Here is a 15,421-nt window from a genome sequence, read left to right as displayed (position 1 = left end):
AGGCCAGACTCCAGAAGGAACCTCCCAGAGGGGGGGGCGGTGAGTCTCCCGTGAGGGCCCCTCCCGCAGCCTGGGGCCCCTCACCTGCCAGCCCCGTGGAGAAGACACTCTTGGACACGGTGACCCTGTCCTCCGGCACCTTGGCCCAGTCGCCCGTGGCCCGCCAGCCCTTCATGGGGAAGCTGATGTCTGTGGCTCCGCTGGCCGGGAGCTTGTGGATGCTGAGGACTGGGCGGAGGGGACGGCCAGAGACACGGGGACGGATGGACAGAGGCGGAGGGCAGTTACACGACAGGTGCCTCAGCCCTGGGGAGCTCCCGGCTCAGAGCGGGCACCAACAGGGGCAGCTTTCCCGCCTCGTCCGAGCCCTCAGACAGCCCCCACCCCCCGCCCCAGCGGGAGCCCCCCTGCCACTGTGAGGACCCAGGCTTGGATGCGGCCCCCACGGCCCCGGGAGGGGTCGAAGGCGGCTTCTGCAGTCAGGCCTGCAGCCACCAAGGGGTGCCGGGGGCCGGGTCCCCTAGGGGCCCCCCTTCCTCCCTGGGAGGCTGGAGCCCGGGCCCCCTCCCTACGGGCTCTATAGAAGGGGTAGGAAGACACCCCACCTCACAGGGCATCCCTGGGGGCCGCGTGTCACACCCGGGACGGGGGTGGGGGGGGTCCCGGTGTCTCCAAGTCGCCTTCACCCCGGCCCACCGGTGTCGGGTGGACGCCCGCTCCCCTCACCCCGCACCCCGGGGCCGGGTCGGGGCCCGCGCGGAGCTGCCCTCGGCGGGTGTGGGGTGAAGGGGGAGGGCCTCCGGGGCCAACGGCCTCCGCCACGGTGCCCGGACGCCTGGGCCTTCACCCACCTCCGGGCCCGTCCCCCGACAGACACCCACCCCCGCGGCCAGTTCACACCTCCGTCCGTGCCTTTGTTCACATGGGGCCCCCTGCCCGCACGCCCGTGCCCCTCCAGGCCTGGCTACCTGCCTGGGCCCTCCTTCACCTGTGGGGCCAACTCTGGGGACCAGGGCGTCTTCCCTCTATGAGGACGTGGGGACAGATGGGGCCCACTCTCTGAGTGCGCAGTACACGGACTATGGGGTGTGTAGGTATATGAGGTGCATGGGGGTTGGGGTGCGTAAGGTGTGTGGGCGTGTGGATATGAGGCGCGTGCGTGTGAGGCGCGTGGGGTGTGAGGCGCGTGCGTGTGAGGCGCGTGCGTGTGAGGCGCGTACGGGTGAGGCGTGTGGGGTGTGAGACGCGTAGGGGTGTGCAGGTGTGAGGTGTGCAGGTGTGAGGCGTGAGGGGTGACGACGGGCACGGCTGCGGCTGCGAGCACAGCTCCCGATACCCCTCAGGCGGTCAGGGGCGCGGGGCCGCTTGCGTGAGGGCCGCAGGGAGGCCGCCGGGCCCGTCCCCGTAGACGAGGGGATGCAGGCGGGAGGGCCGGGGCTCACCCAGGTTGTCTGTGACCTGGTACGCGTCCCGCAAGTCCTTCATGCGGAAGCCGATGACGTCCACGAAGTCCTCCACCAGCCGGAAGAGCTCCTTGGCGTTGGGGCCCATCTGGGGACCGGGGGGGGGGGGGGGCGGGGGGCCCAGAGCAAAATGAGGTGTCCCGGAACACCCCGCGCCCGGCCCGGGTCACACCCTCCCGTCCCTCCACTCCCGCATCGGTGGCCCCCTCTCCAGGGTCCCGGTGCTCCTTTCCCGGCGCCCCGACACTCCGGACCCAACTCTGGAAGCAGAGCGGGGCGTCTGAGCACCCAGAACCTCTGAGCACCCAGCACCTCTGAGCACCGGCACCGTTCTGTGGAGCGGAACCTTGAGTCCGGGGGAGGGGGCTGCTGTGCTGGCGGGCAGGGGTCCAGCCCGCGGAGACCGGAGGGGTCCCCGGACACCCACGGCCCCCGCGCTGACTACTGTCCCGGGGTCAGTCCAGGAGGAAGGGAGGCTGACCCTGTCCCGGTGGCCCTGACTCGCGCCACGTGGCCCACACATTTTCCCACGCCCGCCACTGAGCCCACGAGGTGAACTACCGTCCCCTGGCAGATGGGGAGACGGAAGCTGGGCGGGAATCAGATTCCTCAAAGTCACGCCGGTGCAGAGGCTGTGCTGGGATGGGAACCCAGGCCACCACCCTCCGGCCCGCTGGCCTGGGCCCCAGGGAGGGAGGAGACATGCCCGTGCCCACCCTGCTGCCGTGACCGCGGGGCCCAGGCTGGCATCCGTACCAGCTGGGCCTCCTCCCACTTGTCCCGGTTCTCCTCTGCCAGCAGGTTGCTGATGATCTGCACAAAGTTCTGGAAAGAAGAGGAAGAAGGGCCAGTGAGCCGAGAAAAAGTGCCAGAATGTGGCTCGGCGCATGAGTGGGGTCGGGGCTCTGCAGGGGGCCAGGTCGGGGCCCACTCCCCCTTCGTCCTCCCCGGGGCTGCCCTCGGGGGCCCCACCTGCGCATCCCCGGGGGTGGGGCTATAGTACGCCCTCCGGAAGATCTCCGTCATGTTCCTCAGGACGTCGATGGTGGAGAGGAGGTCCCCGCTGTAGCTGGTCCCGTCCTGGGAGATCTCCACCAGTGTCTGGATGACCTCGGAGACCCCCTCCCCGGGCAGCCCACGCTGAGCCTTCGCCAGGTGCTCCCGGGTCTGGGGAGATGGAGGGCGGGTGCCACGAGTCTGCAGGATCCTCCCGGGCAGGTACCGAGGACCCCCACGCCCGGGCCCTCTGCAGCCCCCAGCCCGTGGCCCCAGCTGACTCGCATCCGCGGGGCAAGCCACGGGGGCCACGGGGCCACGTCTGGGGTTAAAGGGCAGCGGAGTGCCGGCCAGGGCAGGAGACCCCAGCGGCCACCCTCACCATCATCTGGATGTTCCGGTAGTCGATGGAGACGCAGCGGATGTAGGTGGGGGGCTCCCAGTAGGCGATGCCTTCCTCGTCCAGCTCACAGCGTCGCAGGATGAGGCCTGGAGAGAAGTGGGTCATCTCTGCCTCCAGTGCAGGGGTCCCACCCGTGGCCCCCCGGCACACGCCCCTCCCGCCCCGGAAGCAGGGACTCGCCCACGGCCTTCCACGGAGAGCAGGGCCAGCACGCGGCCCAGCCTCCCTGTTCCTTTCCTTCCACACAGGTAGCAGCGGCTCCTGAAGTCAGGTGCCCGGGACCCCACGTGCACGGGGGCGGAGTGGGGGGGGGGCTCTCCTGCAGTCCCCCCAACCCAGAGCCCCCGGAGAGCCAACCGCCTGGGTCCCTGCCCAGCGTCACCCACAGAGCACTAGAGGCCTCGGAAGGCCCTGATGGCCCGTCGACACTGAGGGGGCACCTGGCATCAGTTGTAACCCAGAACTTACTCCCAGGAAGTGGCCAGGGACCTGGGCATGGCTGCGTGTCCAACAGTGATGGCCCCAAAGAACTGTCATGACCCTGTCACCTGGCAGGAGCCACTGGGTAGGAAGGGACCCCTGTCCCACAGCGTGGTGCGGGATCACGAGTGGGAACAAGGTCATGGGGGCAGGCAAAAGGCCAGAGGTCACACCCCCGGGACCTGTATTTTCTTGCTTCTGTGAATTTGCAATAGGCTACCAGGAACGTGCAAACAAAACAGGAATGGGACCCCACCGTCACCTCCACCGCTGTCCCCACCCCGTGTGTCCCCACCCTCTACCGCTCGCTTATGACAGCCCTGTAGGGAGAGCCCCAAACACCCTCCTTTTGTAGAGAGAAAAGGGAGGCTCAGAGAGGTCATGGCGCTTCCTAAACGGCACACGGCACATAAGGGTGCGCAAAGTGCCGCGTTCCTTCAAACAAGAGGGGAAAGACCGCCAACCCCTCAGGGCGCTAAGCCCCTTCCCCTAGGAGCACACCCCGCTTTTCCACACACCCCCCCAAACCCTCCACAAGAATGCATGGGGGTTAAGGCTGCTGGCTTCCCACGTATTGGCCCAGCAAGCCCAGGGCAAGTGCGGTAACTTCTTTGCGCCTCAGTTTCCCACCCATAACTGGGCACCTTCGAGGGGCACGATGTGCGGTGGGTGCAGGTGCCGTCTCTGGGTGAGCGCTCAGGACACCGCAGCCGGCGGCGTGGCTCCTGGCCGGGCCGTCCTGGCTCCCGTGTGCCAATGGAGCTGCCTGGGCACGGCCTGCAGGGGCCTCTCAGGGCCTCGCATGTTATCTCTGAGGGTGGGACAGGAGTCCCTCACCTGTGGCATTGCGGGGGCACCGGACCGCGGCCACCTCTCCTGCCGGAGTCTCCTTCCAGATCACGGTGCCGAAGTTGTCCTCGTCACAGATCTCGTGGGGTTCTGCCAGGGGCCGGAGGCAGTGGGTGCGGGAGGGCGCGGGGAGGGGGGCCGTGAGCGGGCAGCAGGCTCGCAGAGGGCAAGACCCCTCCGGAACATCTGCCGTCCGGGGTTGTTCCCGGCAAAGCGAAGCCCCAAGCCCACCCAGTCGCCGGGGTGCCCCTCCCCCAGAGCCCCGCCGCAGGGCAGGAGGACCCTCACCAGGGCACCGCTGGGCACTGCACTGCCGGTACTCATCCTGCGGGCCCTGGCACGCTGCTCCCCCGAAGAACGGACCGGAGCAGAGGCGCTCCCTTCGCTGCGTGCCGCCCCCACACGTCACGCTGCAGCCGCCCCACGACGCCCAGGTCTGCCACTTCCCATCCACTGCGGGGCACGGCCAGGCATGAGGGCACACAGATGGCGACCAGGCGGGGACAGGTCCAGGTGTCACGGGGAACCAGGGGCCCAGCAGCAGGAAGAGAAACGGAGACCGAGGGAGCGGAACCGGAGCTCAGCTTGGCGCAGAGGAACACAAGCGCCTCCCGTGTACCAGTCCCCACGGCCACCCCCGTGTCCCACGGACCCCCACACCCCCGTGGCTCACGCCCTTCAGGCCCCCCACCCGCAGGCCCCGGGGCGGGACCCTGACCTGGGCACTGCTGCAGGAAGCAGTCTCGAGTCTCCACCCAGTGGCCCTGGCACTCGGCGCCCCCGTAGGAAGGCCCATTGCACTCCCGGGTGCGCTGCTGCCGGCCCTGGGAGCAGCTGGCAGAGCAGGTGCTCCAGCTTGACCACTCGTTCCAGTTTCCGTCCACTGCCCGGCCCGGGGGAGGAAGGGGACGGGAAGCCAGCGTGAATGCCCAGGGCCCCACGTCCAGCCTGGGCCGCGGGTGTGACTCCGGGGGCCCGCCCGCCACCCCACCGCCCAGCCTGGGCCACGGGTAAGAATGCGCCCGTGGTCTCACCCCACACCAAGCCTGGGGCACGAGTGTGAACACCCCTAGGGGCCTACCACTCCACCACGCATTCTGGGTCATAGGTGTGAACACCTCTGGGGCCCACCACACCGTCATGAAGCCTGGAGCATGAGCGTGACCACTGGGGTGGGGTGGGGGGGGGACACCATCCCAACGCCTATGACACGTGAGGGAGAATGCCCTAGGGTCTCCAACCTCTAAGCAACCCAGCAAGCTGGCCTTGGACTCCCGTGACCCGGCCCTGTGACCTGCGCCGGTGGTCCAATGGGCCCTTCCCCACTTCCTTTCCTCCGCTGCCCAGTCCCCCGCCCAGCTCCCCCTTCTCTCACCTACCAGGACACAGGGCAATATTGCAGAACTTGGTTTGCTTCTCAGGGCCCTCACAGGGGTTGCCTCCAAACTGGGGGGGCCGGCAGGTGCGCGTCCGGTCCCGGAAGCCGCGGCCGCAGGTGCTGGAGCAGAGGCTCCAAGGCGACCACTCATCCCAGGCACCGTGCACTGCGGAGGGGACCGGAGGGCGCCCGCCGCTGGGCTCAGCAGCTCCGGGGGGGACGAGGCTGCCCCGCCGCCCCGCCCCCTCCCAGCTGCTCCTCCCCCCGCCGCCCCGCCCCCTCCCAGCTGCTCCTCCCCCCGCCGCCCCGCCCCCTCCCAGCTGCTCCTCCCCCCGCCCCGCCTCCTCCCCGCCCCCTCCCAGTTGCCCCTCCCCCTCGCCCCCCCGCCGCCCGTCCCCCTCCCAGCTGCTCCTCCCCCCGCCCCGCCTCCTCCCCGCCCCCTCCCAGCTGCTCCTCCCCCCGCCCCGCCGCCGCCCCGCCCCCTCCCAGCTGCTCCTCCCCCGCCCCCTCCCCGCCCCCTCCCAGTTGCCCCTCCCCCTCGCCCCCCCGCCGCCCCCCTCCCAGCTGCTCCTCCCCCCCGCCCCGCCTCCTCCCCGCCCCCTCCCAGCTGCCCCTCCCCCTCGCCCCCCCGCCGCCCCGCCCCCTCCCAGCTGCTCCACCCCCCCCCCACCGCCCCGCCCCCTCCCCGGCCCACCTGGACACACCGCCGAGTTGTTGCACAGCCGCTGCTCGCGGAGAGGCCCGCTGCACTGCGTGCTGTAGGAGGAGGACACGCAGAAGCGCGTGCGGGTCTGCCAGCCCTCGCCGCAGGTGCTGGAGCACACGCTCCACGGGGACCACTCCTCGGCCGCGGGGTCGCCTGCGGGCCCACACCGACATCCTCGCAGGCCTGCGGCTGCCTCTGTGCTGAGGCTGCGCTCAGACCCCCGGGAGCAGGGCCGCCGCGCTGGGCAGCCGGCACCGCAGCCAGGCTCCTAAGGCCCTGGGATTCCAACCCGGGCTGACCTGCGGGACTCGCCGTCTCCCCTACAAGGCTGAAAGCCCCTGGGGGCGGCTCGTGCCCTCTCTGGGTCCGCGGGGTCCAGCCCCAAACAGACCCCTTCGCCTCACACCAATCTCCGAAAGCCGACAAGGGCCTGGCACCCAAGAGGTTGGCCTAATGGTGAGTTGTCAAGCTTATTACTTAGAATTGGCAGCAACTAATAACGAACAGTATCTGCCCAAAGACCCAGTCCCCGAAACCAACTTTCCCCACTTTACGGTGTCTTAGTCCAACTAAAACGGCCCATCCCGCGGCTCACCTGTCTGTGGGGACGGGAACCCGAAGTGCTGCAGCTCATCCCCCAGCTCCTCGCGCCGCCGGGCATCCGTGGACCGCAGGGACTGGCTCCGGGAGCTGGTGCCCCCCGCTGCTGCAGGAGCGGCTCGGGTCAGTGTCCAGGCCACAGCCTGCAGCACCGACCCCAGAATGCGAGAGCGGCGCCCTGGGCCCTGTGGCCCTCAGTCCCTGGCCAGGCTTGCCACACCAGGGCTATTTGGCCCCACTGGACAGCTGGGAAAGCTGGAGCCAGGACAACCCCGGCCTGACACCAGCCCCTGTCCGGTCACCATGAGACCCCTTCCTGTGGCTCCCCTCTCCCCCTTCCTGTACCCCTTCCGTCTCTTCCCCCTGGGGTCCACCTGCAGGACTGTTAGTCCCAGCGGCTGCTGCCCTCTCCTGCTCAGCGTTCCTCCAGCGCCCCTGTCTCCCGTGGCCTGGCCTCCCGACACCCCAGAGCCCTCCCCAGGTTCTTGAGATGAGCTCCTCTCTCCAGGAAAGGTTCGTCAGGGAATAAACCACCCGAAAAATGACAGTCTCATTATAACTTGATTTAACGTTATGGAAGCGACTAAAATATGCATAAAGACATTAGAGCCTTATTACAGAAATTCATTCTGGAGTCAGGATCAGGCTGGGGCCAGCAGGTCTGGCCAGGGCTCCTCGGGTGGGGGAGAAAGGGGCAACCCCACAATTAGCCCTCCCGGAACACCCCAAAATTCCCAATCCGCTCAGATCCGAAGAAATCTCCACCCAGTTCCCGCCTAACTCCGGGCGGGGTGGGGCGGGGCAGGTCCCACCCCTCCTCCTGGGCCTTTAACTCCCTGGTCCTGGCCCTGCCTGCTCCGGGCCTCGGCCCCGCCCCTGGCTAGGCTCCACCTTCCTGGCCCCGCCCCTCCTCTTTCAGGCCAAGGCCCCACCCCCATCCGACCTTGCCCTGGGGGTTTCCGCTACCTGGTCCCACCCCGCCTCGGTCTCCACCCTCCCCTCCCTTGGCTCCGCCCCGGACTCCTCCCTCCTCCCCGGGATCCTCCCCAGGCACCCCCCCCCACCCCGCGCGTCCGTCCCCTGGCCCCGCCCCGGACCCACTCCCTCCCTACTCCTGGCCCCGCCCCGGGCTCCTCCCTCCTCCACGGGTTTCTCCCCTGGCCACGCCCCGAGTCCCCCCCCTCCCCGCCCCTGGCCCCGCCCCGCCCCCACCTTCCTCTCTCCTAGCCCCTTCCCCGGCCCCCTCCCTCCCCGGGCCCCGTCCCGGGGCCCTCCCTTCTCTCACCTGGCCCCGCCCCGGTCTCCTCCCTCACCTGCTCCCCCCGCGGGCCCCCTCCCTCCACCCGGCCTACCCAGCCCAACCCGCCCGCGCGTCCGCGCACTCACGGCCGCAGGCCTTGCGGTTGCACAGACGGCCCTCCTCCAGCACCCCCTCGCAGCCACCGCCCTCGGTGCCGGGAGCCGGCAAGCAGGTGCGCGTCCGCGTCTGCAGGCCTCCCCCGCAGTCCCGCGTGCACTCGCCCCAAAGGGACCACAGCTTCCAACCACCTGGGAGGAATCAGAGGGCGGGGGTCAGGGCCAGGGGTGGGGCAAAGGGCTGGGGTGTCTTTCAGGGAGTGACCTCTGGGAGTGTCTGCTGGCGGGAACCTTGGGCACAGGCCACCACCCCCTGCCCTCCCCCAGCACGGAAGACTCGCAGGTATGAAGCCAGCAAGTCCCCGGCTGTGGAGGCAGGGCTAGGAGGCCAGTGCAGGCCTAGACAGGCCATCATGGCCTGTGAAGCAGAGGCAGGCAGGGACAGGGAGGGGCAGAGGTGCTGGGGTAAGGGTCTGCTCTGGGGGGATGGCCTTGGGGGCCTGGCGTCCCTCTGGGGTGCTCTCCAGCTGCTCTCCAGCTCTCTGTGTTCAGATACCTGTGCCAGGGTCTCTACTGGCTTTGAACCCAGGTCCCCAATGTAGGGGCTGGACACAGAGCTGGAGCCCCAGGGGCGTGTGAAGAATGAATGAATGAATGAATGACACCCCTGCCCACCGCAATGGCTGCCTTATAAGCTTCTGGTGATAGGCCCTAGGGCAGCAGGGGCCCTCCTTCCTGGACACACATCTTCAAGCCCTGTTGGATCCCTCCCCATGGTCCTCAGTACAGTGTTCCCTGAGGCCCCCACCCCTGGCCACGACCTGTGTGCTCTTTCCCTCACCCCGCGCAGGGACACCAGAGGAGACCAACGTCCCATAGCTGGTGGCCGCACTGGGGCAAGCCTCCCCCAGACCTGACCTGGCTGGCCTCTGGCTGCTGAGGGACCCTGGGGACAAAGGCCTCCACACCCCTCCAGCTACCCCCTGCTCCGACCCCAGCCGCCCCCTTTCAGCCTCTGTCATGAGCCTCCTTCATCTTCGCCCTGTCCCCCACAAAACCCAGGACCTCATTTCCCTGCGGGGCTGAGCCCCCTGGTGGCCCTAGTGGCTAAGGGCACTGGGCAGGAGAGCCTCCAAGCACTGGGGGCCGCTGAGGGGCGGGCGGAGTGTGGAGGCTGCATTGATGGGCTGAGGAGGGGGCTGCTTCTGTCCAAAGGCCATGCTTAAGGGGCCCAGACGCCCCCACTGCACTGGACTGTGGCCACCGCCATCTCGTTTGTCCTCAGGAGCGCCAGGGCCCCCTCACCCTGAGCGAAGCAGGATCAGAGCACGCTCAATAAGGGTAACCAGCTTCCCCAAGGACCTCCTGTGGGCGGGCACCCTGACCTCACACCCACTTACGAAGTGGCCAGGGAGAGGACATTGCCAAAGCCCAGCACTGGAACCCGCACTCGGGCTGGGCCTCTGCCCCACCCCACCCTGCCTGCTTGCCTGAGGCTAGAGCAGGGCAGTCGGGCTGGCCAAGGGCAGGTCACACTTGGCCTGTCAGAAGGGCCCAGGTGCCTCTTGGAGTCTGGATTTATCTGTGGCTTGGGGAAGTAGGCCCTGCCACATGGGGAGAGAATGAGGCCTTCAGGAGACCCCAGAGGACGGGCCCCAGGACAGGGGCTCAGGGCGGGGCGGGAGTGGAAAGACCAGGTTTATGCGGCGCCCCGCCCCCCCCCCCCCCCGGCTGACCCCAGGATGGTCCGGTCCATCCCACCCTGGCCTCATGCATCTCATCTGAGGACAGTAGGGGGGCTACTTCCCAGAACTGAGTGCGTGAAGATAAATGGCCCACAAGGGCTCGGAGAGGGAGGGAGTGGGCAGTCGCTGGGGTCAGAGTTGACCCGAGAACCCACTTTGATTTGTAGCAAGCTTGTCGGGTGCCGATCCGTTCCCTAGACGGCCACTTTTAAGGGGCCGGCCACCTCCTCGTGGTCTGTGTGCCTGGAGTGGGAACCGACCAGCAGGGGGAGCCAGGGGCAAACACATGGGAGGCACAGGCCTGAGGGCACCGCGTCCCCCTGGGCCCAGAGAGGCAGGACACGCCTGCCAAGGACACACAGCGGTTAAGCCTCTTGTCCTCCAGGGCACGCGGGCATGTCGGTGCTGGATGGAAGGGGAAAGCAGGTCAGCTAATGCATCCAGACCACAGGGACCAAGCCCGAGGGGCTGGCTCAGACCTTAGCCACTGCCCCTCAGCGGGCAGGTGCGGACCTTGCTCGCTGGGGCTTATAACACCGTAACACGGGGCTCCCAGATGTGCTGTGGGGGCCCTAGGAAGGCGCTCTCCAGGGCCACACGGTGGGTGCAGGGCTGTGTTTTTCGTGGTGCCTTGCCCTAGGGGGCAGAGGGGCCTGGTTTGAGCCCCTTCTTGGGGTCTGGGACAGATGCTCTCATTGGTCACTGAATTCCCACAAGGGACACCTCGTGGGTCTCATTGTTCATATGCGAAAACCAAGGCCCAGCAGAAGTGGAGAGGTGCCCGCGTCCCCCAGCGTCCCCCAGCGAGGAAGAGACAAATGGGAATTGAGCCAGGCTGTTGGACCCTGCAAGAAAGGTTGCTCCTCCCCCAGCTACTGTGGCCAGTTCCCCCCAGGGGACGGACCTCCTGGGCGGGGAACTCTGCCCTGGCCTCTGCCCCTGCCTCTGCCCCTCCCCTGCCCCGTGGGCTCTGTCTACGACAGGTGCCTCAGCACAAGGAGCCTTGAATCCCAGCCCAGCCGGGAAGCAACTTGCAGCCCATTTACGGCGGAGGAAACTGAGGCTCAAAGAGGGACGGTCTGGGCTGCCGGGGGGCTAGGGCGAGGCCACTGCCGGAGGGTCTGCCTGGAGGGAGCCTGAGCTTCGGAAGGTGGACGGAGCCAGGGTCTCAAGTGCTGGGTAAGAACCATAAGTACGGAGGATAGTACCTCAATGCCACTTCCTCTCAAACTGCAAATCTCCTGCGAGGACTCCAGAGAGGTGGGGCTGGGGGGCCCTGGGAGAGGGGTGGGGAGCCCCCAGCATGGCCTCCGCAGGCACACTGGTGAGCGGCTCAGGTCGGACGGCGGAGGCTGCCCGGACATCTGGCCCGCACGCGGGGGTCTCGGCAGCCTCACGCCCCTGCCGCTGGGCGGGCCGGACGAGGAGGCCAAGCTACCTCCCTGGACCAGGAGAGGGGCCGGAACTGAGCCCATAATCAGCCTCCAAAAGCCCCCCTGTGCCTCCAGATGAAGGCCGCCTGCCAGGACTGACCACGAGCCCCAACCCAAGGCTCCAGGCCTCAGTGCTGTCACCTGCTGAAGCCATCCCGTCCCGAACCGCGGACCCAAAGGAACAGAGAGCGCTGGAGTTCAGGGAGCCGGGCCTGGTCACAGGGTCAGGGGCGTGTCCTGCCTGTCCCTCCTGGCTGCCCCAGCCCAGCCCCCACAAGGAAGCCTGAGTGACGTGGAAACTGGCAGTGGGTGGGAGAGAGAGGGTGTCCAAGCCAGGCTAATTGGAGGATGCCACTCGGTTCCCATGGCAACTGCTGCAGAGCTCAGTCTTTCAGGATAGACTCAGGTTAGGCCTCAGCTGCCAAAGCACCCACTATTTCAGGGCTGGTTACCTTGGTGACCCAGGTGGTGAGGATGGGGGGAGAGGGGGTGAGGAGGAGGGGGCGCACCGGGAGAGGCTGGGGAGGGGGGGCCACCGGCTCAGAGGACAGACTGGCCCCAGGTCTAGCTCTGATCCTGGTCCCACACTGATTCCTGGCCCTGATCACACACTGAACCTTGATCCTCATGACAGATTAACTTGTGATCCCGGGCACAGGATCCCTGCTCCCCCATCACGTTTGAGACCTGGTCCCCGTCACACACTGGTCCCCAACCTTGGCCATACCCTCACCGCTAATGAACACTCAGGACATGGAAGCTGCTATTTTTGTTGTCATTTTTATTTTTAACGTGGGTCCCCACACACGGCTGACGATGTTTGTTGAGCGAACACGTTCGTGACAGGAGTCCCCGTGCAAGCACTCCTGGCCCCTCAGCGCTGGGTGGCCACGGCGTTCCTGGGCTGAGTGGGCTTCCAGGGGCAGCGGAGGAGTGGGCAAGGCTGGGGGGGTGGGCTGCCCCTCCAGGCGCGGAAAGAAGCCCCCATTCTTCCCCACTCAATGCCCCTCTGTCTCAAAGCCTCATTTCCATCTCATTAAAGGATGAATGGGGCCAATTAATGGCCGCCAGGCAGCCTGGCCACCCAGGAGAGAGGGCCGGCGAGGGGGCTCCCGGCCTCCTTCCCACCCCGGTGCCCCAGCCTGGAGGCTGTGGTCTCCCCAGTCTGGGCTGGGGATGGGGGCGCTCCCCCAGCTGGGCCGCGCCGACTTCCGGGTTCCCCAGGCAGGCGGCCCGTGTACTTCCCGTCTCCTCCAGCAGAGGGCTCCCCAGTCCGGCACGTGGGGTCAGCCCCTGCCAGTTGCACCTGCAGGGCTCCCCAGGGGCCCACCGCGCAGTCCAGCTCCCTGGGAGGCCCCTGCCCACCCCCCCCCCCACCAAGTTAGGGCCTATCCAGGAGCACCCAGGCTCCTCCTGTCCGACCCTCGCGTGGATGTGCAAATGGGGACCACGGGGGACAAGACAGCTCTCTGATGCCCCTCCCCAACCCAACCCCCGTCCACCGGCCCCTCACCCCACGCGGCCCGACACTGAACTGATCCTCCAGTGGGGCCCACAGCTCCCCATGCGAGGGCCCGAGGGGCCAGCAGCCCACCGCACTGCGGCAGGTGCCATCAGGCCTCAGGACGGGGCTGAGAGCCGTGCCCACGGGCCACTCCCCAGGTAAGGACAGGAGGGCTCCTCCAAGCACGTGCGCTAGAGGCACCACCTCCTTTAGCCTCGCACAGACCCGGTTCGTCTCAACCCGGATCACAGAAGGGAAGCTGAGGCTTGCCTAGGTGGCCGGCTTGGCCGCAGCTGCAGGGTTATATGCTTTCTCGTTGCTCCTCTCTCGCGGTCAGGCAGGCGTCCCCTGTCCCGGGAAGGGTGTCCTGTGAAAAGCCTGGTGGCCGAGCCCCAGCTCTGCCCTTTGGCGCTGCGTGGCCTGGACACACTCCCGAGTCCGACGGACCCCCGTCTCGCCATCTTTCCGGGACATGGGACCCAAGCAGGGCCGTACCGCTAGGCATCCCTGGCATCCTGGGCCGGGGGAGCGTGGGTGGGGGGCTCTGGCCTCAGGGGGGCTCGTCCTGCTGTTCCATCTGGAATGGGCATTGTCTACGACGGGGCCTGAAACCTTGTTTTCCCAGAGTTTTATCAACTGGCCCTTGTGCACTGTCCCTGCCACCCCCCAACCTCCAGAGACACCTGGGGACCCCTTTCTTGTACCCGAATCCCACACCCAGCCTCCTTCTGTAGCCTGTGGACCCCAGAGAGGGGCTCCAGACACTTCTTCCCAAGGGAAGTTGGGGCGGACCGAACTTAGGGTTGGGACGACTCCCGCGCCCTGCAGGGGTCATGTGTGCCACGGCAGGGGCCACCCCAGCTGAGCGTGACAGGCCTGGAGGCAGGGCCGCGTGGCCTTGGGCGGGTCTGGCTCCTCTGCCCAGCGCCTCAGTCTTCCGGCGCCCGCACACGGCCCCGACCTGCGCGCCTGGACCCCACTCCCGTTCCAGCCCGGCAGCCCCGGCCTGCGCGGGCACACGGAGGCGGGGCGCACGCGCACGCGCACACAGGGACACACACAGGGACACGGACACACACACGCACGCTTGCTCCCAGCCCCCAGGATGCTGCTCTTTCATTATCTTACATGTCGCTTCTGCAATAAAATTCTTTAATTAAAACATGAATATTTAAAACAGCCCTTGAGAGAAACGGCCCCATCTCACCAGAGGTGGAAAAGCGCACAGAGAGACTGTGGGAAAGAGACGGGGACACGGGACGCGGGAGCCGGCCCTGCCTGAGAGACCCCGGAAAGCGGTGGCCAGGCGGGCAGCCGGCCGGCAGCAGGGAGGAGAGGGGACAGTTGCTCTGGCCTGAGGAACGCTCACGGGGTCGGAGGCGTGACGTGGCCATGTGGCGTTTGGACAGGCCAGGCTGGGGGAGGGCTGAAAATGGGCCACGGGCTGGCCAGGCCGCCTGCTCGCTCGCAGCTCAGCCGTGCACCGCCTTCTTGGGGTGCAGATGGAGAGGACGTGCCTGTCCCAGCCTCCCCTGGCCAGCGTGAGGGGGCGAAGCTCCCTGGGCACCAGGCTCAGCAGACGAGATCTGGGGTCTGGCACCTGCCCAGCTCGGCTGCAGGCCTTGAGTGATCGCTGTACCTCCTGGTCCAAGCGCCCCCACACGTGCGCACGCGGCCCTCCCAGAAGAGATTATTGTGGGCGAAGCCCCCGGGCGGACCACCAGGAAGCCATAAGCCGGCTCTGACGTCAGCCTACCCCTTACAAGCTGTGTGACCCTGGCTGCTGCCTCAACATCTCTGTGCCTTATTCCAATTCACCAGCGCTCATCAGGTGCCTGCTGCGGGCCCGGTGCCGTTCCACGTGCCGGGGGTTACGTGGATGACCACGGCACACACCCTGCCCTGTGGTGCTTACAACCCGGCAGGGACAGAGAAGGGGGTGCGGACCTAACAAATAGAGGAAATTCTCAGTGCGCTGTGGACAGAGAAAGAGACACAGTGTCTGGGGGCGGAAAGGGGGGCTCTGGCTGCTGCCACTTTACACAGCACGGTCAGGGTTTGTTGAGAAGGTGATGTCTGAGCAAGGACTTGAGGGAGGGAGCCCCGAGGGGATCTGGGGAAGAGTGTTCCAGGCAGAGGGGACGGCCAGTGCAAAGGCCCTGGGGCAGGAGGGTGCTTCGGTGGGCCTATCTGACCGGCTGCTAGAGGGAGTAACCTCGTTAATATATGGATGCTTCCGGCACAGAGGAAACCCTCAAGACGTGGCTGCTGTTACTACTAAGATGATTTTTACTCCCGAGGTCCCAGAAGTATCAGGGCCCTCTGGATCCGGGGACAGGCACTGGGGTCCAAGCTATCTCTGGGCCTGGGTGACCACCGTCTGGCCCACCTTGCCCAGTGCAGATGAGCCCCCCGCCGCCCCGTCCACGTGGCGGGCAGTCCCAGCCCACACACAGTCCACATCGCCTTCCCACAAGACCGCCGGCCCCTGCCACGCAGCCCCCCGCG

The 15,421-nt window shown here is 67.3% G+C and overlaps 1 protein-coding gene across 14 annotated transcripts in view; it reads right to left on the bottom strand.

Annotated features, from left to right (window-relative positions):
* Positions 1-15,421, bottom strand: part of ADGRB1 (adhesion G protein-coupled receptor B1) — an 81,017-nt gene that overhangs the window by 49,190 nt on the left and 16,406 nt on the right. For 11 of the 14 annotated variants that reach the window (XM_043601908.1, XM_043601910.1, XM_043601915.1 and 8 more), the window contains exons 3-14: positions 8,262-8,423; positions 6,871-6,981; positions 6,264-6,428; positions 5,571-5,735; positions 4,910-5,083; positions 4,480-4,644; positions 4,180-4,281; positions 2,842-2,948; positions 2,436-2,630; positions 2,220-2,288; positions 1,443-1,551; positions 85-228 (exon numbers count right to left, since the gene is read on the bottom strand). In XM_043601908.1, the coding sequence (XP_043457843.1) occupies positions 85-228; positions 1,443-1,551; positions 2,220-2,288; positions 2,436-2,630; positions 2,842-2,948; positions 4,180-4,281; positions 4,480-4,644; positions 4,910-5,083; positions 5,571-5,735; positions 6,264-6,428; positions 6,871-6,981; positions 8,262-8,423 (1,668 nt within the window). The remainder of the gene's footprint in view (positions 1-84; positions 229-1,442; positions 1,552-2,219; positions 2,289-2,435; positions 2,631-2,841; positions 2,949-4,179; positions 4,282-4,479; positions 4,645-4,909; positions 5,084-5,570; positions 5,736-6,263; positions 6,429-6,870; positions 6,982-8,261; positions 8,424-15,421) is intronic. The other 3 variants (XM_043601912.1, XM_043601921.1, XM_043601911.1) reach the window with 2 other exon arrangements.

This window comes from Prionailurus bengalensis, chromosome F2 (assembly GCF_016509475.1).
Source record: "Prionailurus bengalensis isolate Pbe53 chromosome F2, Fcat_Pben_1.1_paternal_pri, whole genome shotgun sequence".
Taxonomy (NCBI): Eukaryota; Metazoa; Chordata; class Mammalia; order Carnivora; family Felidae; genus Prionailurus; species Prionailurus bengalensis.
The sequence above is the reverse complement of the archived record's forward strand: the minus strand, read 5'-3'. Positions and strand labels throughout refer to the sequence as shown.